This window comes from Podarcis muralis, chromosome 1 (genome assembly GCF_964188315.1).
Source record: "Podarcis muralis chromosome 1, rPodMur119.hap1.1, whole genome shotgun sequence".
Taxonomy (NCBI): Eukaryota; Metazoa; Chordata; class Lepidosauria; order Squamata; family Lacertidae; genus Podarcis; species Podarcis muralis.
The window spans coordinates 48,406,655-48,432,684 of record NC_135655.1 but is presented as its reverse complement, the minus strand read 5'-3'; the positions used below and the strand labels follow the sequence as shown (position 1 = coordinate 48,432,684).

Below are 26,030 nucleotides of genomic sequence, written 5' to 3'. Positions count from 1 at the left end.
AAATGTTATCATCTGACCACTGTAAGCAGATGAAAACAGTAGCAGGATTCTAATAACACTTGTAATTTAGCAAATAACATGGACAACAGAGAGATATAAAATATGGATTATGAAATAATATGCATTTGAAAAAATTGACATTTGGACCCATGGAGAGGGAACTCTGGAGATTCAGAGAAATCTCTAAATATGGATATGTATTTTGTATTATTTTAATTCTACACTTGTAAAATCAAATAAATTATTGGGGGCGGGGGGGGGAGGAGTACAAGCAAATGAGCCTAACTTCCAACAGGGTGAAGACTGCTGCTTTAATCCTCTCTCCTCTGAACAGGAGGACACAAAAACGGCTTGCATTATAAAAAATTGCCATAGATTATTTTAAAACATATATTATTATTGAAAGGTCTCTTTCCATGGAAATGATTTCCCCTCCAGAGGCTGGGCGGCGCTGTGCAAACGACACTTCCTGGCGGCGACGCGGCTTCAGGCCCCCTGATGGCGGAGCAGGGCTCCTTTCGGGGAGAGGAAAGGCTCCCGTCCGCTTCTCCTCCTCCCGGAAGCGCCTGCGAGAAGGTGCCGGTGATTACCAGGCCGCGGTGACCGGGGCGGCCTCAGATTCGGGCAGGCGCCGCTTTGCTCCCGCTCCCTCTTCGCGTCATGGCGGAGCGCGGCGCCGGCTCTTCGGAGCACTTGGAGCGGCTGCACGAGATCTTCCGCGGCTTGCACGGGGAGCTGCGAGGAGCCCCCGAGAGACTGCGCGGGAGCTCGGCCGTTGGTACGTAGCAGCGGGGCCCGAGCGAGCCGGGGGGGACGGGGACGGGGCGAGCCGTGCGCGGACCCTTCCGCCACCCTGTCCCGCTCCCGACAAGCCCGGATCCTGCAGCGCTGCCGCCCAGCTAGGCGTCGGTTGCTGCAAGAGGGGTTGCCGTTGAGTTTATTTTTGCTGAACCCGCCTCTGAGCAGCATCCTGACCGAGACGCAGAAACCCGGCCGCTTCTCTTCGCAAGGAGCCCGAAGTGACCCGGGGAAAACTTCCTCGCTGATTTCTGCGTGTCAGGCGGCTGTCAAAGGAGGAGGACCCGTAATAATCATAATCATAATCATAATAATAATAGGTGACCCCGCCCTCGCTTCTAAGCGTGGTTGGAATGCGGAAGGAAGGCGAAGTTCAGCGTGGAATTTAATGCAGTTAAAAAAAGAAACCTGGTGCTCAGAAAAGAACCAGAGATCACAACCCCAGAAGGTTGCCTCCTACCGGCCCGATCCTAGATATTTCACAGTGGAGTTCAAATGGCTATTTTAAACAGGATTCTTATAAACGTCACATTTTGCTCTAGCATAGCAATAATAATAACAATAATAATTTTAAAATTATTTATACCCCGCCCATCTGGCTGGGTTTCCCCAGCCACTCTGGCTGGCTCCCAACAGAACACTAAAAACAGAATAAAACTTCAAACATTAAAAACTTCCCTAAACAGGGCTGCCTTCAGATGCCTTCTAAAAGTCAGATAGTTGTTTATTTCCAGTGATCTGATGTTTGACAGTAGTTTTATACAGGGTTTTGGAGTGCTTGACTATATGCATTTTATTCCTGTAATAAAATCCAAAATAGTTAATATAAGATATTCTGGAAACATTCATGAGTAACAGCAGACATGTCTCTCTGTTGTTTGCAGATCTGGATGTGTAATCCATCCCCTTTTTAAAAGGAGACAGAAATATTGTGTGGATGAGGCCTCTGTGTTACAAATGTGCCCTCTATATCCTGTTATATTACAGCTCTCACCAGCTTCAGCCAACATTGCCAGCTCTTGGGGATGTTGGTGGTTGTAATCCATCATCTGGCGGACACTTTGTTGGCTGCCCCTGAATCTTCCATGTTACCTTGTTTGAAAAAGTGAGATCTAGTCACCAACCAAACTGATAGGCTCCCTGGCTTGGTTGAGGACTAGGAGGATAACATATCTTTTGGTAGTTATTTCTAAAGTGATTTTACATTATCAGTTAATACAGTTTGACCATGAAAAATAATTTTCACTGAAACAATGAGGTAGTCAAAGGCCATCACAAAAAAATGTATACATTCTTATGTGGATTTGCACTGAGAAGTCCTTTTGGCTTTGCTGATTGTTGTGCTAATTTTTTCCATGTTTTCTGTTATGTTTTCTAGAAGAGAAGAAGAAGTTGATTCGAGAATTTGATGAAAAACAAAAAGAAGCAAATGAAACAGTAAGGATATGAATTGTAATTTGAGGAAGAAGGCTTTTAGAACAGCTATGGCCATTCCTGGACTGGGAAGGCCTTGTCACAGTAGTTAGTGCAGAATGCTGCAGCATGATTGCTGACAGGAGTGAGGCCTTGCCAGCATATAACACCTGTGCTCATAGATTTGCCAATTTGCTACTGGGCCAAGTTCAAGGTGTTACTACTGGTATATAAAGCCCTTAACAACTTGGGACCAATTTACCTATGAGATCTGCTTACCCCACATATGCCCACTCAATCACCTCTTCAATCTGTAGAACTGGCACTACTACAGGTGCCATATAATACTTGTTCTGCATTTGTAAGAACACTCTTGTTTAGTGTGACACCACCTACAATTGGAACACCCTGCCTGTTGAGATCAAGCAGGTGCATTCACTGCTGAAAGCATTCTTGTTTAGACAAACCTACCCAGATGCTTAAAAAGTTGAGGTAATTTTAATGTTTTAGTAATTTAACTTTTGTATGTTTTAATATAGGGTTATACATTTTACTGTTTTATCCTTTGTAATCAGCTTTGAGCTTTTTTACAATCAAGTGCTGTATAAATGTTATGAAATTAATAAAAAAAAAGAGGTAAGGTTGCATGCTTAAAAATTGTTGACTGACTCATAATAGTGAATGCTGTAACAAAGAACTATTAGATAATACTTTTAAAATTGTACCAAACAAAAAAATTCAGTATCTTTTCAGATTCTGCTATATTTTTAGAACTTTTTGTGTGCCATCCATTTTCTGATTATTGCTTTTATGTTTTTTCGATAATATTCTTAACAAAGATTTTGGTATCTGCTTTTTAAAACTTACTAAAGCTACGGGAAATGGAAGAAGAACTGAAATATGCTCCAATGTCATTCCACAATCAAATGATGGCCAAAATTCGGACTTACAGAAGAGAACTTGCCATGTTTCAGAGGAAGATGAAAAGTACAGATTTGGGAGTGGTTCCAGGAGGACATGGAGACCCAAAATTTGGAATCTACGCCACAGAAAATGAGCAGAGTGTGAGTACTAGGTATAAATTAACTATATTGATTTTGTTTATTTGTATTGGTGACAAAGCTCTTATGGTTCTTACTAAGTTTAATTCTTTCCAATATGTACAGAGGAGTTGTGATTGTATTTATTGCAACAATACAAGTTTATGGAAAAATACACAAGTTCTTCAGAAAGCGTAATTTCAGTAGTGCAAAATTAGTAGGGCTGACAATTTATTTATTTTTTTGATTTAAATACATTTTTCATATTGACAAACATCAATAGGTTTTTTAAGAGTCCTGATAGGAAGGCAGGGTTTTTCGTAAGTGGAAGAAAAACCACTGCTTCTTGTTAGAAGGAAATTGTATATTTAAAATGTTCTTTTTCTTTCTCAACAAATTCTGGATTAGAGAGAATATAGAATATTCTATATTCCAAAAGCATCTCTGAACTATGGCTTCCAAAATCTTTGTATCCATATCAGTATTGTGGAAGGTGCATATTTGAGGCATATTGATTTCACTCAAGTACTGTCAATAAGTTTTCTGTGGTTATTATTGTAAAGAAAAAGCATTAAGCTGTTAAGACTGAACAGTCTGGTTGTTGTCAGCTGCTCTGATTTGATAGAGTTACAGTTTTGACCTCTTATGTTTTTTATTTGCACATAAATATGGGACAGAACACAAATACTATTGAAAACATTTGTAGCTTACTCATCAATGCTGGTACCACAACTGGATGCAACATGAAAGAATATTCAATTAATGCATAAACAACAATTAAATACTAAATTAAATTCAGCAAAATGAGTACAATTAATCACAGAAAGAGTCAGCTAAAAAGAGCAAGGCAGGTTTCCACAAGCACCCACTTAAAGACACTTTAAAAATGCATAAGCAAACAAACAAATTCAGCACTTAACATATTTGTAAGGAAGGGGATACTTAAAATGGTGCACGTGTGATTTATACTTATACATATGGCTCCTGATCTAACACATGGATTTAATTTCAGTTTTGAAAAAAGATAAGATTTGCCATTTTGCATGTGCCTCTGGTAAGAATGCAATTTGTGTTGTGATTTATTGTCCAATTCTAGTGGAGCACATCCTTCTTTCGTATGTGCAATAAAATATTCACAGATTAAATAAAAAAGGGGTATACGGATTAAATATATTTAAGATACCACATATCAAGTTGGCCATAAATACCCCTTGCTTATGTAGGAGGCTTGCGATTGTGTCCTGATTGGAGTTATGCCATATGTTATTTTAGACTTCTGTGTTACCCAGGTCAGATTTAGCAGTTAAAGCTGAAAGAGGATTGATTCTCTTTCTTTAATGTCTGTCAGGAAAGCAACAAACTTCATTTGACAACCTCTTTTGCAATGCCAGAGGCAACACTGAGGATCTGGGGTTCTTAAAGCTTACCTGGAGGAAAGTTCTCTAAGTTCTCTGTCCTCCTTATTGTTATGGTATATCTTTTATTGGTTAGGACTAACTTATGTGTGAAAGAATAGTTCATCCCACCTGCTGCTTATTTAATTTTATTCTTGAGTAATATTACATGTGGACCATTGAGAGAGCTGGAAGGAAGGAACAGAGACAGGAATTCCTTTGCTCTCATTTCTTTTTCTTAAAGAGCCCCCCCCCCCCATCCTGTCTCTCAGCAATTATCTGCTCAGGGCAGATTACAGCTATATAAAATGCGCTATTAAAATCAGTTAAAACAATTCATTTTTTGATAGCAGAGAGCAGTGTGAATAGACCACTGCAAATGAGAGGTGGTTTGCCAAGAGATCATAGGGTTATCTCCTCTGCTCCCCATATTTTCCTGCAGGAGTAGGGAGTTTCTCCATGATAGAGGTCTCCTCTTACATGTTCCAATCCCTGCCTCCTGCCAACTTGGGGAGTCTGCTTTTACTGTTATGTATATAGATTTCCACAGTCACTCTTGATTGTTAAATGCACGGTTATAAAGCAGGAAGGGTAGATTATTGTATTTATTTACTATATTATATCCCATTTCCCCCACCCCAAGAAGTTCAAAATAGCACACATGGCTCTTTGCCCCTGTATTTTATCCTCACAACAATCCTGTGAGGTAGTTTAGGCTGAGAGACAGTGATTGGCCCAAGATTATCCAGTGTGTTTCATGGCCAAGTGATTATTTGAACCCTGGTCTTCCAGCTCTCTAACCAGGGCCTGAGTTGTTTAGGTGAAGGGACAAGGAGAGATGCTCAGGTATGGAAGGAATATGTTCTCCTTCTACATTAGGTGATGAAACTGCCACAATAGTAAGGCTTGGTTTGGTATAATTGTGATAAAAGTAACAATATATTTTAATTATTTGTTCATGAGTTGCCTGCATTTTCATCAAAGAAAAATTATTGAGACAGGAAATACCTTTTCCTGCATGAGCCACTTTTTAAATATGGAAAATATGTCTCTTTGTCCATTTATTTATTTCCCCGTCAGGCATAATGCGCACATCTTTGACAATGGTAAAAGCTTAAACAAGCATGGAAATGGTCAAATGTTCTTATAAAGAAGAGATTGCCAGTCACCCATTTAGGCTGTGTCATCTCACACAGACCTTATCAGAAGCTAAAATATCTTCTCTGCCTTTTAAAAATGTGTCTTAATTGTCTCTTTTAAGACCCAGCTCCAGTCTCAGAGGGTGCTGCTGCTTCAAGGAACAGAAAGCTTGAACCGAGCCACTCAGAGCATAGAGCGTTCACACCAGATTGCTGCAGAGACAGATCAAGTTGGTACAGAGATCATTGAAGTACTTGGGGAGCAGCGGGAGCAGCTGGACCGCACCAAAGGCAGAGTGAGTGGAAAGCTGCTTTTGTTGTTTCACATGTTCAGAATAAACACATGCCAATTCAAAAGCAAGAAGCTAGGGAATTCTTTTTTAAAACGCATACAGTCATACCTTGGTTCTCGAACAGAATGCGTTCCAGGAGTCCATTCAACTCCCAAAACTGTTCGAAAACCAAAGGCACGGCTTCTGATTGGCTGCAGGAGCGTCCTGCAGCCAATCGGAAGCCGTGCAGGACATTCAGCTTCCGAAAATCGTTTGAAAACCGGAATACTTACTTCCGGGTTTCAATTGTTCAAGAACTGATTTGTTTGGGAGCCAAGGCGTTTGAGATCCAAGGTACGGCTGTATTGGTAAAAACTCTGTAATGAGCATGTAATTTCACATCCACCCCAAAATAAGATAAACTTCAGGGTTCCTTTTTAGATCTGCACTTTTACAAGTCTGCCCATGCATCTGATTTCCCTCAAGCCTCCTTGCTCCCCTCATGCAAGGTTTCTCTTCCTTATTTTGGGTGATTTCCCAGCTCAGCAGTTCACTTTCAGCAGCACAACCCCTGTGTTTCAGGAGAGCCTCTGATCCTTCAGGGAGACTTTGCAGGAGATGTGGGATGGGAGGGAGAGAGATTGGTTCTGCAAACAGCCTTCTGTTGTAGCAGATGTAGGCCAGTATATCTAAAACAAGTACAAACTCTGTAATTTTGTTTCTGTGCTGGCTGAATAACAGGGCTGCATGTACATACTGAGATTCTGCAGGAACCCAAGAAATGCACAAAATATTTGTGGCACTGAATCTCTGCTTACATTTTTCTAAAAGCAAGTTTTAGCCCTTATGGTTGTGAATAGATGCTTGAAATTGTGTGGCTGAGGCCTGCTGAAATCTGAGAAGCCTGCAGATTTGCTGAATAAGTTCAAGTGGTTGCTGGTGGGGCTTTGGTGTCTTCAGAGCTCATTGGCCCTCCCCGTGAGAGGAAAACCATGGCAAATTATACAAAATAAGAATTACGCAAATTTGCCCAGTTAGCATAACTGTTATGGGTTGAAGAACTCACAGTATGTAAGATGTCTCTTGCGTTATACCTATTTGCATGTGCTTAAGCCCCATTGGGGATGTTCCATTTGAATTGCCGGGGCACAGAATTTCGCCATTCTTAGTACAGAGTACACATAGCCATGGTTAAAAATGACTACTTGAGACATACTAGCTTGTGCGAACATGGTAGCAGTAGATATTTAAAACAAGAGTTAATCATGCCCTTGCATCGTAAGTCTATTCTTATGATGCCACACTATGATGACTGCACCTTAAGAATAAGCATTTAAGCAAATGTGCTTCAATTTGCATCTGCTTGAGCCTCATTCTGTGTACTTAATTTGTGTTGCTGACCTTCAGGTGCAGGTATCCATGAGCACAAACTCAAGTTGCAACCTAATAGTAATAAATGTTGTTTTTTCCTTTTTAGCTGGTGAACACGAATGAAAATTTAAGCAAAAGTCGAAAGATATTGCGCGCCATGTCAAGAAAGTAAGATGCCACTTAAATAATCAGTTGAGACTTGGATTGAATTTGGGTTGGTTTTTCTTTAATGTACTAAGTGCACCAGCAGTCTGATTCCAGTGTGGTTCAAATGCAGCCCATCACGTTTATACAGATTTGGCCAGTCCCAAAATGTTCCCCGGTGTCCAAACACTGCCTTCTCATCCTTGCATGGATCCTGAGTGTTGATGAAATAGCATTTTCTAAAAACTGTGTGGAGCAGGTACCATTTCCCCAAAAAGAATGCTGCCTTGAAGTGAAAACAAACAATTACCTGCTTTGCCAGGGTGTTGTTCCCTGTAGGAAACAGGCTTGCGAAGCAGACCCTTGAAGCCATCTGATCTAAACACCCACTCATCAGCTGGTGAGTAGAGTCTAGTCCTTCTGGATGCTGCCTTGCCCACTCTGACAGGTCAGCTTTGACAGGTGGGCAGGATCAGTCACCTGAAGTCATCATGTCATATGATGGACAGGTGGACAGGGGCACCAGCCTATCAAAAGTGGTCTGTGGGGGGTGGAGGAAAATAAAGATCTCGTCCACTGAACCAAAAAGATTCCTCCATCTCTGCGCTAGAGAGAGATTTCTGAGCAGTCAAAAATGAAAGCACTCAAGCAGCTCATACTGTGGTTCCTTTACAGCCTTAATCTCCCCAACCACCCAGTACATCCTAGCCCTTATATATCCCAGTTGCTAAATTGATTCTCAGTGTGAACACAAAAGAAAGCAAGGGAATGAATGCACTCAGAAAACATTTTATTTATTTATTATTGAGCTAACTGTACAAAGGGAAACATATCCAAGACAGTATTCCAGAAGATAGTGACTCTCAGTTGTGTTCTCTTGCTGAACTACAAGATACGTCTGTTAACAGCCACAATTAGGTGTGAAGCATGCCTATTCCTCTCTATGGTGCATATTCCAGATATTTTCAGAAGTTTCTGGCCCATTATTTGGCTAACTACACAACTGCATATAAGTACTTCATGCTTATAGGAAAGGGAGAGTGGGTGAAGGTTATGGGGAAATGTTCCTGAAAATCAAAGGATGTTTTATGATCATTTCAGGACAAACTTTTTTGGCAGAATGCTGAATGAGGAGAGAACATATTGCAGAATTGCACAGAAGCATCCTGAAAGTTTCTGAGTGGGCATTGGATACACTGCTGCCTTGGGGTTGCCGTCAGGTGATAACAAAGCAGCATGTGGTGCTACTTTCCCAGCAGTACAGCAGGGAAGAGCTGTTTGGGGTAGTATCTCATAACTTTCAGATGATGTAAGCAAGCAAAAATGCAGTATAGACTCAACTACAGTTGCAGTGAATCATGGTTTGCTGTGATATCTGAATTGAGCTTTTGTCTTGCTACAAATTTCTTTCTGTATCTTTTTTTGTGACAATATTTTCTTGAAATTGTCACCAGCTTTTCAAGGTGTTAACTTATTTTAATTGCTGCTTTCCTGAATGTTTACATATTAAGTCAGATACCAATACATTTATGTTATTTTAAGTTAGCTTTTTATAAGGAATCCCAGGAACTACGCCGGTTTTGGTGAAGTCAAATATAAGTTCTTGCTACTCTTCCCTTTTATTATTTCTTCAACATGGGATACAATCCTATATGCACTCACCTGGGACTAAGTCCCAGACTTTCTTATGCGTAAATACACAATAGCTTTCACTGTCTAAATATGAAATGATGCTTCTGTCTCATCTAAGTGAGAATGACTTCCATGGGCAACATTAAATGCAAATAAGATTTTTTGTAAACCCAAATAAATCTCATGTCTTATCTTTCCTTCTAGGGTTATGACAAACAAACTGTTGCTCTCCTTTATCATCATTTTGGAGTTAGTCATTCTGGGAGGTGTTGTATACTACAAATTCTTCAGCTGAATCTTCTTGACACACACACAGCTGTTTTCAGGCCTTCCATCTATCTTAAGGACTGTATTACAATCATTGCCAAGGAACAGCTCTTCAGCAATGAAAGGAGTGGATTATATTTACTACAGTTGAAGGACAATACTGGTGTGTTGTCAAGTCTTAACAGCATGTTCGTTTGAGAATGCTGCAGGGCTACTGAGAGGGAATGTATCTGTAAAGAAAGACAGAGGGCAGTGAAGGGATGGTAAGTTTTTGTATAATTGCAAAGTAATAAACATTCACCTAAGCCGATGTGTTGTCTAGCTTGTAATACAGCGGTTTGGTCACGCAGTGGGAAAAGTAACTAGTCTCTCCAAAACTGGTGAACACTTCAGAGTGTGGTATAGTTGAGTTTTAGCCAGTCCATTTCAGTAGATCAGCAGATCTGTACATAATGCCCATTTGAAGCATCCGTTGATCCTTGAGGGCCCTACATCCGCACTTGCTCTTCACTGTCAGATTCATCTGGTGAACTGGGTGTTGGGAGATTATCAAACATGATGTGCGCTCCTTCTCTTGTCTGCCCAAAGCATGTAGCAATCACATCTACTGCAAGGTTAACTGTTGCATTCACTTCCTCCTGTGAATCTCCAAGCAGTGGATTTACTTCTACAAGGTCCATGGCTGAAAGCAGGCCTGGGAAATTAAAGACACAGAACTTAAAGCATCACTTCAGCCCAAGGGCAGATGTGGTCTGCACTATATGCAACGGCATATGGGTTTTGTATGAATGAATCCAAGGTTCCGGCCATGCATTGACTGAAATAAATTATTGCCATTTTAAAAGTACTTCAGTATTTAGCATAATCTTATCCTGAATTGCCTTTTCAAACTGCAGGCCAAAAGCAATGATAACTGCTAGCCAGTTTGGCCCTGTTTCTAGGTTACGTTCTTGCCAGTAGCATGCAACATTGTTATAGAGATACTGCAAATAAGTAGTTAAATGTTTTAAATGATGCTGCTACATGGATCCTTAGTGTTTTAAGAGTGCCTAACAGCTATAATTAAACTGGATGAGTCAAGTGAGAGATATTAGGTTCCCACCTCCCCTTGCTATGGAAGCTGCCAAGGTCCTGATAATGGAAGGCTGCAAGGGAGCCTCAATGAAGGCAACTTGATGATAGAGCAGCTAAAACTATTGTTCCTGTAAGCAAGCCTCGTTTCATATGGGGAGTTTGTTAGGCGTAGCTTTTAGCTGTAATAATTTTAACATTTAAGTAAAGTTGGTTTTTGTCTTGTACTAACAAGGAAGTGCAATTTTGATGTCTGAAAGCGCCCGAGAACTCTCTTTATCCTTACTACTGTCCATTCCAATTTATCCTTGTTAATTTCCTTAGCATGGGGTGAATTAAGGAAGAGAATCCGAGCTTCTTTCTCATTTACACTCCAACATTTTAAATAAACACTGAATACTTCTGTAACACAGCTGCCATGCAAGTGCTTACTTGTATCATGTTATCCAAAGCTGAAAGTAAAATGTGCTTGTCTGGTTCTTACCTGTGTTATGTATTTCCTCTGAAATGTACATGCCTTCACGATATGTTAATCCACCCAAGACAGGGGTCCCTGTTGCTGGAGCCAGAGTTGGGTCAAAGGCATCAATGTCAAAGCTCAGGTGGATTGGTCTTTGTCCTCTGTGAAGGAGAATCACTTTATAATACAGGTATAACCCATGTGAAATAAATCACATCATGGTAACTGGGGACTGATCAGTAGGATATGACAAGCTGATCGTTCGCTGACATGTGAATAGGTTAAGTATTTTTTGCCTAACGCCACTTCCCAAAATGTCCATCCTCAAAGAAGTTTTACCTGCCCAGAAGGTGGTCAAATGTTCTTTCCATCACTTTGTGGATTCCCAAACGATCAATATCTCTCGTTGAAAAATACTGGATGCCATAGTTCTTCAAAATATAGCTGTTTAAAAAGAAAAAAATATAAATGTTGAAAGCTATAATGTTATGCAACATACCTCTTACTGATGGCAGTAGGCAGAGTACGTATTTTTTTTAAAAAAGAAGAAAGTTCTCCCAGTTCAGATATCCTGTACTTACTGTTCAGCAGGGTCAACATCTCTGAGGCCAATATATACAATATCTGATCTTGAAAGGCAGGGCTTTAGCCAGGAAAATCCAGGAAGCAGCGGCACCTATAGAGGAATAGAAGAATTAACATAGTCCTGGATATTTTACACTAGGCTTGTTTACATGATGATGTAGTGGTGATGTATAATGAACACCATACTCAACTGTGTCAATACATACACATTTGGACCTTGAAGCTGTTTTGGCCAATACGGGCCCAGTTGTCCTACACCTGACCTCATAGCACAGTGCTTTGCTTGCACAATTCAGTTGCACAATTCAGTTTCAAACAGCACAGGCAAAAACGGGTCACCTGACTGTGATTGTGGCACTTTGTGTTTGATAGGTGGGTGGCGTTAACCACCTGACTTTAGCCACAAGTTGGCATACATGGTTCTCTCTTCATTCTGATCTCACATCTCCATGAGGTGGGCAGGTCATCTTCTCTCCTTCTAACCTAAGGTCACCCAGTGAGTTTCATGGCTGAGCTGAGAATTGAACCCTGATTGCCTATATCTTAGTCCAGAAGAACAAAAAGTATCTAGCAGTTGAAAGGGAGTTATTGCGACTGCAATATGCTGTTTTCTAAATGGGGGCTGCATGTGAGGAAATAGTAGCACATCTTTTATGCTAAAATCATGTCCAGCATAGGGCAGGGTCTGGTGTTCCCAGCTAGGTTCTATGCAGACATCAATAATAATTGAACTGCCTGTCTCCTTCTGGGGGTTATTTCTATAATGTTCTGGATTTAAAATTAAATTGCTCAAGATTGTAGGGTAAGTTAAGATTGGACTTTAATGCCTGCCTTACAAACATGGTACAAAACAGATTGCATAAAATCTATTTTATAGCTGTCCAGCATAATCCCCACTTACTTTATCTTGAAGTTCTCTTAAAAGGAATGAGACTGGCTGTCCATGGAGATTTCCTGATGGGGTTGTGAGTGGAGTGTTAATGTCAGCATGTGCATCAACCCAGATCACACATAGGTGTGGGTACTGCCTTGAGTGACCACTGATTGACCCAAGCGCCAAACTGCAAAAATAAAAATAAAAAATCAGATTCAGATTTTTATCAGTCCAGTTTACTTCAAAAGTTTCTTGTATTAATTTAAGTTTGGGTTAATACACTGAGAAAGTTGTGAGTTTTACAAAGGAATTTGGCAGCTGTGCAGTATGTTGTATAACCTGTAACCTGTATAACCTGGTTCCTGATATACTAAAAAATGTGAAATCCACAATAAATTCTACCTAAGGGTTGTTGGGGTTCTTTTTGCAGCTGTTGGAGGTTGCCTTTCTGGCAAAGCTAAAGCAGTTTACCTGTGCCTCATATCTGGTCCTTACAGGCACTGATAGATACCTTGCTGTGCCTCCTCTGAGAACAATAAATGAAACAAGTTCATTTACTAAATGAACTTAGTGTGTGTGTGTGTGTGTGTGTGTGTGTGTGTGTGTGTGTACATACAGTCACATCCTTTTATAAACAGTACCCATTACTTCATAAGAATATAAGGACAGCTTTGCTGGATCAGACCAGATGCCTTTAGGAAAGCTCGCAACCAGCAAATGAAGACAATAGCCCACCCCCCCCCCCAACTATTGTTCTCCAGCAACTGGTATGGTAGAGGGATAGCTCTAGAGCAGAGTTTCCCAAACTTTGGTTTCCAGCTGTTCTTGGACTACTATTCCCATCATCCCTGACCACTGGGCATGCTAGATGAGATAATGGGAGTTACTAGTCCAAAAATAGCTGAAAACTCAAGTTTTGGGAAACCCTGCTCTAGAGGATTACAAGGCTGCAAATAAGAGACCTCCAGTGATGGGCTTCCTCAGAGAGCTCTGCAATATCCTGTGGCCCCAGAGATGCTCTCACAGGGGACTGAAGATGATTCATATTTGCCACCGGGGGACAATAATTTAACACTTGACTGTGGCCTGTCACTTTCAATCAGTCAACAGGAATTTGAACTAACGAATCCAGTTGAGGAGTGAACTTTACCCAAAGCTCTTTGAGGCTTATTTCATTCAAGAGACTATCTTCCTCACGGATCCCTCCCAACTCACCTGTGATCTCCTCCAATGGTTACACAGCTATGACCAGCGGCAACAGCTCCATTCACCGTGTCTGCCAGAACTTGGCTAGCTGATCCCACGGAGCGTGGGTTTATGATTAGGTTGTTGTAGAGATCATCGTTGGGCACCTGGGTGAAATTTAAATCTCCAAGATCATACACCTGGCAACCTGGGGGGAAAGAAGAAAAGAAGAAAGCATGTAATTGCACTTGCCCAGTCCAGTGACAGGAAATACTGGTGGTTAGTATTAACTTGGTTAATGGAGGTAGGTAAACAGCTGCTTTGCAACCATGTCGCTCGTTATTCAAGGATCCCATAGGACAGGCTTCCTCAAACTCAACCCTCCAGATGTTTTGAGACTATAATTCCCATCATCCCTGACCACTGGTCCTGCTAGCTAGGGATCATGGGAGTTGTAGGCCAAAAACATCTGGAGGGCTGAGTTTGAGGAAGCTTGCCATAGGACTTGGGTAATAATCCCACCTTCATATTTGTAAGAGAAGACATGTTGACTGATGTCTAGATTTTCACTGCACCCAAACACTTTATTCAGAAGCATGGGCAGAGCAAGTTTGTGCTAATGTAATTTGCTGCTGGTGCCCAGACTTTGTGGGCAGATGTGTCACTGTGTTCAACAACAGGGCCTGCCACTGAATGGCTTTGCCACCATCCCATAGGTCACACCCATGGCTGCTGCGTTAGAAATACAGTCAGTCTGTGCATTCCCCTGAACCAGTCTCTGCTTCAGCTCCTACACACACCCTCTCCTTTGGTTAAGGTAATTGGACCTCAGCAGTCCAGGACTTGCAATACCACTCCTCTCTTTCATCATTCCCTGATGAATGTCATCTTCCCTCGGACTTCGGGAAACCCTAAGCCTTTGCTATTTATAGGCCTAATATCTATATGGTGTGAAGTGTTTGCAAGCCCCTGCTCCCATTCTATGGCTGCCTACACGTTTGAATAAGGAGTGACATAATACCACTGTTTCTATCTTGATTCCTGCCCTCCTACAAACTTAAGATTTAATCAGATGGGAGTATAGTCATTTATAGGAAACCTGGGATAGCTCAGTCGGGAGAGCATGAGACTCTTGATCTCAGGGTCATGGGTTCAAGCCCCACATTGGGTGAAAGATCACTGCATTGCAGGGGTTGGACTAGATGACCCCTGTGGTCCCTTCCAGCTCTACAGTTCTATGAAAGCTTTACTATAGTAGAAAAACAGATTAAAGACATATTAAAGTGAAATTTAAATGTTAACTGAATCCCCCTAAACTAACTTTACAGTTCTTGCTTTAGCTTGTTACTTTATACTGGAAAATTGGATCAATATTTAAAATATTCCTTATATACACATCATTCTTTTACACTGAGCTCTCCATGATCTCGCATCCAGAGTGCTGACCAGATCCGCACTTCCTTAGCTTCAGTAAAGCTATAGCTTCCGGTGTTCTCAGATTAGCCATAAAATAAGTATTTTCAGTTAACAAGACCCACCTCCCCAAAATGATGGGGTAATCCATGTAGTACATTTAGTGTGATTATTACATAAGTGCAAAGGGAATAACAGCACAGACACACAAAACACAGTTAAAGATTAACAAAATGAAGACTGGTCACCAAACCTACTATATATTTTTGGCACTGTGCTCTCTTTATCTCAAAAGGATGATCAGCCAGATAAAACCCACATCATTTGGCAATTACAATGCATTCAAAATCAGTCAGTCTACAAACTTCAAACCTGCAAAGTTGCATCACAACCTGATGCAATGGCAGTGTACTAGGTCATCATGTGCAGATAGTGTTACTGTGCTGAAGCCTTGAGACACAGTCATCTGACACCAGGCCTGCCTCTTCTATAGGTTGGCTGCACAAGGAGTTTCTGGCAAGGAGCCAGGCGAGAGAGAAAGTGTAATTATGAAGCCATTTATATTCAGCTAGTTTCACTGACTTTATCCCTTTAAGGGTTCCCCCCTCCCTCCTGCTTTTTGTTTGCAGCTCTCCCCTGAACAAGACCAAATAAATGGAAAACCAGGGAAACACCCATGTTCCCATGATCAGCATTTATCTATCCTATGAAATTTGAGCTGTCTCCTGAGCAGAAATTATACTGATGTGTCAATACTGTATGCCGATTGCTCAAAAAAGGGGGGAATTGGCACTTGCTTTAATATTTGATTTAATCAATACTGCAGGGTGTGTAGCAGGGGCAGAAGGGGCTTCAGCCCCCTCAATATTTCTTTAGGGGAAAGAAGGGGTTTCACCCCCCTCAATATTTCTAGGGTGCTGCCATCCCCCGGCACCTCCAGCGAGTGCAGGAGGCGTGGAGGGCCTTCACACTCCCCATCGCAAATGCCAGAGCGCTCTGGCAATCCTCAAAGGGACACTTGTGTGTCCTGGCCGAGGGGGGAAGGACTGCACATGTGACGTCATGCATGCTCAATGCCCCCTCCTCCCAATTTTGGGACCAGCTCTGCACGCCTGGTGTGTAGGTGATCTCAGTTGTATGTGAACCTTATAGCTTCATTTGCTTCCAAATTATCAAATCTGGTTAAAGCAAAACTGAAATGGCCTGTGCCTGACAGCTATGTAAATTAGGTTTTCAAGCCAATTTAAGCAAAGGCAAAAATTCCTAGCTATGCAGAGACACCAATGGGTGTATTGCACGTTATGTAACAGACTCTGACGTTTATGTATGTCAACAGAAATGTTACAAAAGAAAACTCCAATGTGGCACTGATAAGTTGATTCATTGGCAAGCATGACAACAATGTGACGGAGGCTCAATAGGAACAGGAAGTTGAGATGACACTATAGAAAGCAATTGTCCCTTTTTCTATGTTTTTGTGTACGTTCTCTATTCATCTTGCTTTGCCACTTCATCATAAGTTGGGAGTGAGTCACAACTGCTCTTCCATTCTTTTGAATGGATCTAATTTTCATTTGTGAGATACGTAACAATACCTTGTGGCTCTGGAATTTGTAACAGCAAGGTTTGCTCTAACATAACCAAGCTGAAAAGATTAGTCAGTGAATCATGTGACAGAATTAACCTCGTTCCCTCGGAGGTTAAATCTGCACTTGTCTGGGTTGCAAGGATTGCTCAAGAGAAGCATACTTTCATCAGTTGATGACATCACGTTTACCATACTTCACAAGTCACAGCCGCTTTTTCAAGCTGTACTTCTCTAAACTACTGAGAAAGAGCTTTCAGTTATGCAACTACTGCTGTTAAATCTTGTCTGTACTTCTATATCAGAAGGAGGAAAGCTGTACCAATCTACAGCAAAGGCAAAGCATCTAAAGGTGCTACAGGAATTTTTATTTTTTAGTTACCAAATACACTTGGAGCCACTACTCTTCATTTTTCAGCTGCTTTATAACAAAGCTTTTTGTTCATTTTTTATTCTCAAAGAACAGATAAACAGAATCAATCTCTTCTGAAAGGAGTGGAAGAATACACACGACAAAGAGTAGAATTTGGTAAATTTGGAAGCAGTTAGATGTGTTTTCCAATGCACTTTTGGATGTTCCAAATCCACCCCAAATACCAGCAGTAGAATGCAAACAGGGCCAATGCATAGCTCAATTGCAAGTCCTAACTTATAGCTATCTAAAGCAGTGGCAGGCAGTTGCCAAATGCACAGACTACTTTTTGCATACAGTCGTGCCTTGGAAGTCAATCGGAATCTGTTCCGGAAGTCTGTTTGACTTCCAAAACATTCGAAAACCAAAGCGTGGTGAAGCCACGGAAGCCCTGTTGGATGTTCGGCTTTCAAAAATAGTTCTCAAGCTGGAACAGTGACTTTTGGTTTTGTGGCGTTTGGGAGCCAAAACATTTGAGAACTAAGCTGTTCAAAAACCAAGGTATGACTGTATTTGCAAGGAACATGAGTTGGTCTAAACATTTCCCCTTGTGCTTTGATCTTCTTGCTCAGAAAGGAGCTGTAGTTGCACCTTTATTACAACACCAAAACCCTTTCTCCTCGCCATATTACAGCTGGAGAGGACTCCAAGGGCAGATTAAATTTGACTCCAGACTGAGGACACTCCACTCCTACTTTCAGGGCATTTTTGGAAGTGGGAAATGGAAGAAGGGATACATGGAACGGGCAATATAATTTAATTATGGACCTTTGTGCAATACTAAGAAGGCAAAATAACTGCATATATTGAATGATGGCAAGATTTCTGTCCTAGCTTGAATATTAAAGCAATGCCAATGAAATAGTACTAGTCCATTGCAATGTGTCAGTTTCTTAATTAAAGTACAATGCATTTATTCCCCCTTCCACCTGTAGGGCTATCCATGATGTGCTATTCCTATATAAGCATCTACTAAATTAGCTCTCCATTTTTTCCCCTTATTCAAATAGTTACAAGCTGTTGAACAGCCAATTTTTAGTCAGTTTTCACATGCTTTGCTTGGGGTTTTAGCACCTTTGGGGGAAGTTTGCTGTCCCTCTTTTTATACCAGGTATTTTCCACTGGTTTGAAGTACCATGAGCACATTTTCTTCACATACTGGATTTTAAATGCTATCCAAATAAATGGGCTGGTACACAACTAAAAGGGTACTGTACCACAGTGGATTTTAGCTGTGCAGTGTTACTTCAATGCCCTCTCCTTTCCTTGCATGCTCCCTGCCCCCCTGCTAAATCTGCTCTGGGGAATCCTCCAACCCTCTGCAGCAGATTTAGGGTGTATGTGGGGAGAGGAGAGGGCAGGGAAGTGACTCTAGCGCAACAACTTTTAGCTGCACAATGTAACTATTTAGTTTAATACCACCCATGGAGTTTTGTAGCAGATTTTGAACAGCTGATGGATCTGCATAGTTAGTTGCCTAATCTATATTGAACAGTGGTACCTTGGTATACGAACTTAATCCGTCCTGGAAGTCCGTTCTTAAACCAAAGCGTTCTTAAACCAAGGTGTGCTTTCCCATAGCAGTGGGGGACTCAATTTACAAATGAAACACACTCAACAGGAAGTGAAACATGTTCTGCTTCCAAGGCAAAGCTCACAAACCAAAACACCTACTTCCGGGTTTGCAGCGTTCTTAATCCAAGTTGTTAATAAACTAAGCTGTTCTTAAATCAAGGTACTACTGTATATGCTTTGACAATCATTTGAAGTATTTTCACAATTCACACTGTATGTTTTTGAAACTCACAATATGAAAAAACTGTACACTGTTTGTGAGGATGCGTCAAATGGCTATAACAAACATATCCAGATCAGACAATTAACATTAAGATCAGTTCAGATGGCAAATGTTTCAAGATGTTCAATGTTTCAGGAAACTGATGCCTGATCAGTCAACTTTTTTCATTCCTGATATAATAGCACAAATCCAAGTTTTGTGTGAATTGCAGGTAGGGTACCTGTAAGATAGTGACTAATGCTGAGTCACAGAAAAATAACTACACTCATTTAAAAGGGTTTGGCTAAAATGACAGCTGTTCTGCCAATTACATAACTTTCTGGAAATCAGGCACTGCCAGTAGAAGAGACTCATAAGCACATACCTCTCTCATTCATTCATTCACCAAAACCACAAAAGGAATATGCTAAGACTTAGCATCGAAAGAAGTCCAACTCAACACACTGAATTCAAGTTATTGGATGCAGAAAACTATGAGGTTTAGGCCTGGTTTTGGTAAATAAACAGCTTCAGTCACTCTGAGATTACTTCTGCTGGAATAGACATGGGGAAATTGTTGATTCTCCAACACCACAAATGCAATATAAAAGTAATATTAAATCTTGATACCTTGGCTGGTCATACCACTGAGTTGAATGAGGTAGCTGTGCCAGACAGGTTTTTTTTTGGGGGGGGGGGCATGACAATACATTGATTTGTTAAATCATTTAATTTATTATGTTATTATATTTTTACTCCCAGGAAGAGGCACTTGTAGGATTTCCCCCCCCCCATTGCCAAAATTGAGTATTAAGTATCTTGATGGGGGGGGGGACTTTTGTTGTTTGCCTCCTGAATCGAGTGTGAATTTCATGCTCTTTATTCAGCTCATAATAGCAATCAATGAAACTTTCCCCAAAACGTCTAGCTGTATATACATTATTTACACAATGGGCCCCGTGTGATTGGCTAATTCTGGGCTGCTCCTGTAGGCCAATCAGGTCGCTGATTCATTTCCACCTGGAGCTGGATTGGGTGGCTCCTGCGAACCAATCAGACTGCTGCATTCTGGATCCTATTGTTCTAGGATTCAGTACATAACACCTCCCATCAAAATGTCTTAAGCCAACTGTGCCTTGGGGCGGCTTCTGCTTTTATTTGAACCCAAAATTCCAAAATAAACAATCTATCTAAGCTGAAATAAGGACATTGCCTCTGGCTACACAAGCATTTCATTCTCTGCATACAGTCAAAGAAGAAAATTCCTGAGGAGGAAAGAGAAGGTCACTCTAGGAGCCTTTTGAGTTCCTTTGCCTCCTTATTGAGAAGCCCTCAGAGGACTCATGCCACCTCTTTCATATGTATATCAGGCTCCAAACTGAGAGGGCTTTCCTGTCAAAGAAAGGAGGTTTGTATTTCTGCAGAGAGTGTCAAATGTCTCCCAACAGCTAACTCTTGCATTAAAGAGACTCAATCAGTCATGGGGGTGGGGGAGAACTCATTTACCTTCTCTATGAAAAGCAATTGTTGGGGATGTCGCTTGGTGGTACACACTGAAGGTCCAGGGGTTCAATCCCCGGCATCTCCAAGTGGGACTTGCCTGAAACCCTGGAGAGTCACTATGTGGACAAATATTGAGCTGGAGCGATCAATGGTCTGACTGGGTCTAAGGCAGCCTGCTATGTTCCTACGGGAGAGGCGGTTTCTTTCAAAATAAACCTCTTACTTACCCATGCCACTCAGCTTCCCCACCAGCCCTGCATTTCTTATGGCTGAGGGACCGTGATCCACTCCTCTTCTTTTCTGGAGGAAGACAAAACAGGAAAGGAGCGGTGATGCTATGCGCGCCTCCGGGAAAGCGGAGAAGCGGGCGCCGCTGAGTCACAGCGCCGAAAGAGAAGCGCGTGGAAATTTCTACGCTCGGGAAGCCGGCTGCCCGGTGCGCGCAGGAACACTCCCCCGCCCGCAGCTAACATTGCTCCGACCGTCCTTCCCTTTAAAGATATAGGCGTCTTAAAACACCCCCCCCCCAGCCAAAAAATATCCCTCTGGGGATCTTAAGGATTCCATCCCTGCCCAGTGACCACAGGGTTTCAAGCACGTGCGGTCCTCCTCCAGCATTATGGCGAAGCGTCACTCGCCCCAAGGAGGGCTTGGGCCTCATGGATCACCCCCAGGCGGGAGGGAGGATGCTGTCCTTTTAGAACGTAGTTTAGTTAAACCGCGGCCTCCCTGGTCTTAGTCCAGCACTCTAACCACTACACCAGACTGCCTTTCCTTTTCTGTCTCCCCTCCCCTTGTCCCCCCCCTACCTGCGCTCAGCTGCAATAGAGTTACAGCCTTTTACCTTGAGTGAAGGCCCACCCATCCCTCTGTCTCCAACACCCAAACACCGCCTCGTCTCCCCCCCCCTTCCCCCGCAGTGCACACTCACCTGCCCCCTGGAGAAAGGGGCTCCGATGAGGGCCACCGAGTGCGCCGGTCTCTTCTGGACGTGTATTGAGGAGCCCGCCTGCTGCTTGAGGAGCCGCGCGAAGCTGCTGCGAAGCGACATGACGGAGGTGATGATGTGCAAAGCACCGAGGAAGAGGAACCGGATCGCTCGCTCCTTATAAGCAGCCGGCTCCGCTAGCTGAGCAGGCGAGGCCGCGCACACGCCCGGCCCTTTCCCCGCCCCCTGGCCGCCTCCCCGGGCTGCTCTCGCCATCCGGCCAATCGCCGCGCAGCTCCGCGGAGGTGTGCCTCCGAGTGCCCCAGGGGATGCCGAGACCCCGGGGCAGAATCGTGATTATCCTGCCTTGGCTGCCTTGGGACGCACGTCCCCCTCTCTCCACACACCCCTCCCGCACACACCCCTCTCTTCTCCTGCTGCGGGTCGCTTGCCCTTTCACAGTTATTCCATGCACGCCATGCTCATCTACATTTCTTTTTAAAATATATTTGTACTCTCCCCCCCACGCCCGTCCAAAGGGTCAAGCAAGACATTTCAAAGACCATTTGTGAAGCCTGGACGGTTCACACTGAATTGCATCACCTCTCAATCTTCAAGTAAAGAGGTGCGTTCGGACACACCCATCCACCCGCACCCCATTTATATACCACATTTTCCTCCAGGAGGTCAAGATATTGTACACGGTTCTCCACCCCCACCCCCATTTTACTCTCACAACACCCCTGTGAGGTAGGCTAAGCTGAGAGACTGTGGCTGGCCTAAGATCACCCAGTGAGCGTCATGGCTGAGTGAGGTTTCTAACCAGGCCCGAGTCCAACACTTTAACCACTCTTATCACTGACCCTCACAAAACCATAATCCACATGGGCCTGAGGATTGGAAAAGATAGCATAGCTAGAAGGAAGAAACGCTACTACATACTCCCACGCTGCAACTGTTAAACCATTTTTGCTCCATTACGATTTCCAATGCTATGGCTTGGATGTTTTAGGGGTTTCCGTTGTTCCCAGTCCTGAAATCTATTGAAGGATGTTACACACGTGTTGAAATCAATCATCAAAATAAAGGTAAGAATTAAAGAAATGGGATACTTTAATTCCAGTTAGAAGTCGTAGGATTGCAGTGGGAGAGAAATCTATCGCCTTGCTTGAGGAACAGGGGCTATTCCTGTTTCTAAAGAGATTTCCTTTGCCTTCTTGAGTGGCACACATTGCCGTGCAGGATCTCGAAGTCTTCCCGCCCTACAATCTGCTGCTTGGACTGCAGGCGCGGGGCATGAACCCAGTACCTCGTCGTACGTGCGAAGCGTCGCCCCTCGCTGGTCCGCCCTGGGAGTCCCGCCTCTACCGCCCCCGCCCCCAGCGCTAGGTCCCCGAGATAGGGACGGGGCAGCCGGACTCCAGCCAGCTCTCCGATTACCAAAGTTGGCCGCCTTCCAATAAAGAGCCCGGGACCACTTCCTATCTCTCGATTGCCTTCTCTGGAAACGTCCTCGAGCCAGTTCCCACCCGACTCCTTCTCTATATATCGGCACTTTTCAAAGTTTCGCGGTCTAATCAAAGCACACTGCCTAGTTCACACACACACACACACACACACACACACACACACACACACGAGAGAGAGAGAGAAAGAAAGAGGGGGGGGAGAGAGAAAAGTACCCGCCTCACAATTTTTCTCCTAGGGAAAATAACGATGAAAGGGCGCGACTGACATGGATCATCTTAAACAGACGCTGCTGTGAAAAGCTCATAAGCCGCTATTCTGCTGGGTCGTCGTCCCCCCCCCCCCCCGGAACTTGGGTCTTGCCGGCTGCCACGCGCCCATTCTGACACACGAGCGCCACTCCTGAGTCACACAAAAGGGCCTGGAACCGGCAGGCGCGCAGCATTCCGGCCCTGCCATTGCCCCAGTTCGAAACTCTCCCTTGCGCACTCGCAAGCACCCTCCCAGCTCTCCTGGCTTCAGGCCAAACTTAGATTCACAAAATGTTTAGGGGTATGCGTACCCCTGCGTAGCCCCACCCTGGGAAAAAGTGCGCTCTCTCTATACATAAATGTGTCACTCAAAAGTAAGTCCTACTGGTTTACTCAGCCAGGTTTACTCCCAGAAAAATGGTGTAGCATTGCAGCCTCAGTATAGTTCCATAAACTTAGTTTTCTCTGGATGTTATCATACTCCTAATTCATAGGTTCCTCTGAGTTAGATTAAAAGATATGAAACTGCCTTATATTGAGACACAACTATGCACTCTCCAAATCAGCACTAGATTCCTCACTTCATGGAAACCTACCATTCAGGACATGGAAAAACACCAATCAATCTTGTAATTATCACGACTTGCTAGTGGATAATTCAGAGTAATTAAAACAAACCTACCCTGTAGGCTGTAGCTCATGGTCTGGGAATATGACACCCTCCAGATGTCAGCTGTTTACACACCATACATTTAAAGCTTATTTAGAGCACATCTTCCCCAAAGAATCCTGAGAACTGTAGTTAGTTAAGGGTGTTGGGAATTTTGTTTAAATTGTACACTGGATATTTATTTATTTATTTATTTATTGTTCATGTAAATTTCAAAGAACATGAATGTATTTCATGTTCTTTTTATGGTGAAGATACAACCTAGACTTGTTAAGTATATAAAACAGACAAGATAGAAATTGCAAAATAAGTGCAAAACGTCTATCACATCATAACACACATTAAAAAGTTACAGTTAATAGAAAACCTGAAACAACAGAGCAATATAATGAATTTCGTAAGTCTATATGCAACTTAATATAGAAACTGATAGATGTACTAATGCAACTGCCATGGTAGGAAACTCCGAGGTTGCTGTTTGGTGTAAATAGTAAGTTTGATTCTACTCTAAACAGTGAAGGTAGCCCTTCTATTTGTTTCATCCACGGGAGAAGATTACAATGAATAATAGTGAAATCCATGTTTACCTGGAAGTACTGTAAGTCCAACTGCATTCAGTGGGTCTTACTCCCAGGTAACTGTGCATATAGCATTACTGCACATAACTCCATCTTTCCAGGAACGTCTGCACGCTAGTTGTCCCACAAGAAAATACTTTAGTTTCGTCTCCAATGAGCTCCTGATTTAGTTAAGCTGGGGATGACACACAGGGTGCAGGACGAAGGGGGTAGTTAGCCCACCCCACCCCAAAGGAACCATAACCCCCAGATTCCCAGCTTGTTTGTTTCTTTTTTTTAAAAAAAAGAGCAAGTTTTGCAGAAACTGAGGCATGAGGAAAAGTGTCCAGGCATTATTCTTCTAACTTTTTTTTGTGAGAAACTAGCCTACTCTCTTTCAGGGTTTTATTACCCTGCTCAGGGCTGGATTTAGGTTTAATGAGGCTCTAAGCTGCTGAAGGTAATGGGGCCCTTTATATGTCCAGCTGTCCTTTGTCAACAACAAATTGTTGCTGTTTTTTGTGTGCTGAATATATGCTATATGGTAATTTATGGACCTAATAGGTATCTAAAGCCATTTGCACATAACAAAATATGTATTTTATCAAAGTAATTGGTGAGCTGAAACAGTGGCGTAGCGTGGGTTGTCAGCACCGGGGCAAGGCAAGTAATTTGCGCCCCCTAACCCGTGGATTTGCGCCCCCTAACCCATGGATTTGCGCCCCCTAACCTGTGGATTTGCCCTAACCCCAGATGTTGCGCCCGGTGCGGCCGGCCCCCCCTGCACCCCCACGCTACGCCACTGAGCTGAAATACAATTAAGAAGTATATTAATAGTGAAATACAAGAGAGTGGGGCCCTAAGCTTTTTCTTCCGAGAGTCTACTTGAAATTCTTTGCCACAGTATTCGCCCAAGAATCCGCTAGAAGAATTGGACTTGCATAAGAATAAGAACATGGGTGGCGCTGTGGGTTAAACCACAGAGCCTAGGGCTTGCTGATCAGAAGGTTGGCGGTGAGCTCCCGTTGCTCGGTCCCTGCTCCTGCCAACCTAGCAGTTCGAAAGCACGTCAGAGTGCAAGTAGATAAATAGGTACCGCTCCAGTGGGAAGGTAAATGGCGTTTCCGTGCGCTGCTCTGGTTTGCCAGAAGCAGCTTAGTCATGCTGGCCACATGACCTGGAAGCTGTACACTGGCTCCCTTGGCCAGTAAAGCAAGATGAGTGCTGTAACCCCAGAGTTGGTCACGACTGGACCTAATAGTCAGGGGTCCCTTTACCTTTAAGAATAAGAAAGGGACGGGAGAAATTATAAAATGGTATTCTTTTCCTTTTTAAACTGGAATTCTTAACAGGTAGATAGCCATGTTGGTCTGCTGTAGTCAAAACAAAACAAAACAAACAAATAAAATAATAAAATAAAATAATAAAATAAAAGAAATCCTTCCAGTAGCACCTTAGAGACCAACTAAGTTAGTTATTGGTATGAGCTTTCTGAAGAAGTGTGCATGCACACTAAGCTCATACTAATAACTAACTTAGTTGGTCTCTAAGGTGCTACTGGAAGGATTTTTTTTTTTAAATAAATTTTATTTTGTTGGAATTCTTAACGTTACGTAACATTCGTTGCTGACGTCATCCGTCATCCTTTACCTCAGAATTTACATTTTGCGCGTCTCTTTGAGTCCCAGGCATTGTCTGGTCCCTGCCGAAGCGTGACCAGACAAATGGCCAGCTTAGGTGTAGCCTGGGAATGAGAAGAAAAGCGCGGACGGATATCATGGGCTGGGAGGCGAGGCTCGCAGAGAAACATCCCCTCCGCGGT

At 42.8% G+C, this 26,030-nt stretch overlaps 2 protein-coding genes across 4 annotated transcripts; one reads left to right on the top strand and one right to left on the bottom strand.

Moving 5' to 3' along the window:
* Positions 1-439: 439 nt before the first annotated feature.
* On the top strand, positions 440-11,020 carry VTI1B (vesicle transport through interaction with t-SNAREs 1B). Of its 2 annotated transcripts, none has more exons than XM_077927963.1 (6): positions 440-778; positions 2,177-2,235; positions 3,084-3,275; positions 5,907-6,080; positions 7,534-7,641; positions 9,408-11,020. In XM_077927963.1, the coding sequence occupies exons 1-5, from the start codon at positions 661-663 to the stop codon at positions 7,597-7,599; spliced, it is 609 nt and encodes a 202-aa protein (XP_077784089.1). In that variant the 5' UTR covers positions 440-660; the 3' UTR covers positions 7,600-7,641; positions 9,408-11,020. The 2 variants fall into 2 exon arrangements, with proteins under 2 accessions (XP_077784089.1, XP_028581503.2); XM_028725670.2 differs by having other exon boundaries at positions 449-778; positions 7,534-7,595.
* ARG2 (arginase 2) lies at positions 8,341-26,025 on the bottom strand. 2 transcript variants are annotated; one of them, XM_028725626.2, is made up of 9 exons: positions 25,859-26,025; positions 21,267-21,372; positions 20,563-20,635; positions 13,676-13,853; positions 12,488-12,647; positions 11,583-11,677; positions 11,341-11,445; positions 11,026-11,162; positions 8,341-10,164 (listed from the first exon to the last, which is right to left on the bottom strand). In XM_028725626.2, the coding sequence occupies exons 3-9, from the start codon at positions 20,564-20,566 to the stop codon at positions 9,959-9,961; spliced, it is 885 nt and encodes a 294-aa protein (XP_028581459.1). In that variant the 5' UTR covers positions 20,567-20,635; positions 21,267-21,372; positions 25,859-26,025; the 3' UTR covers positions 8,341-9,958. The 2 variants fall into 2 exon arrangements, with proteins under 2 accessions (XP_028581459.1, XP_028581455.1); XM_028725622.2 differs by lacking the exon at positions 25,859-26,025 and having other exon boundaries at positions 21,267-21,491.
* Between the last annotated feature and the right edge of the window lie 5 nt (positions 26,026-26,030).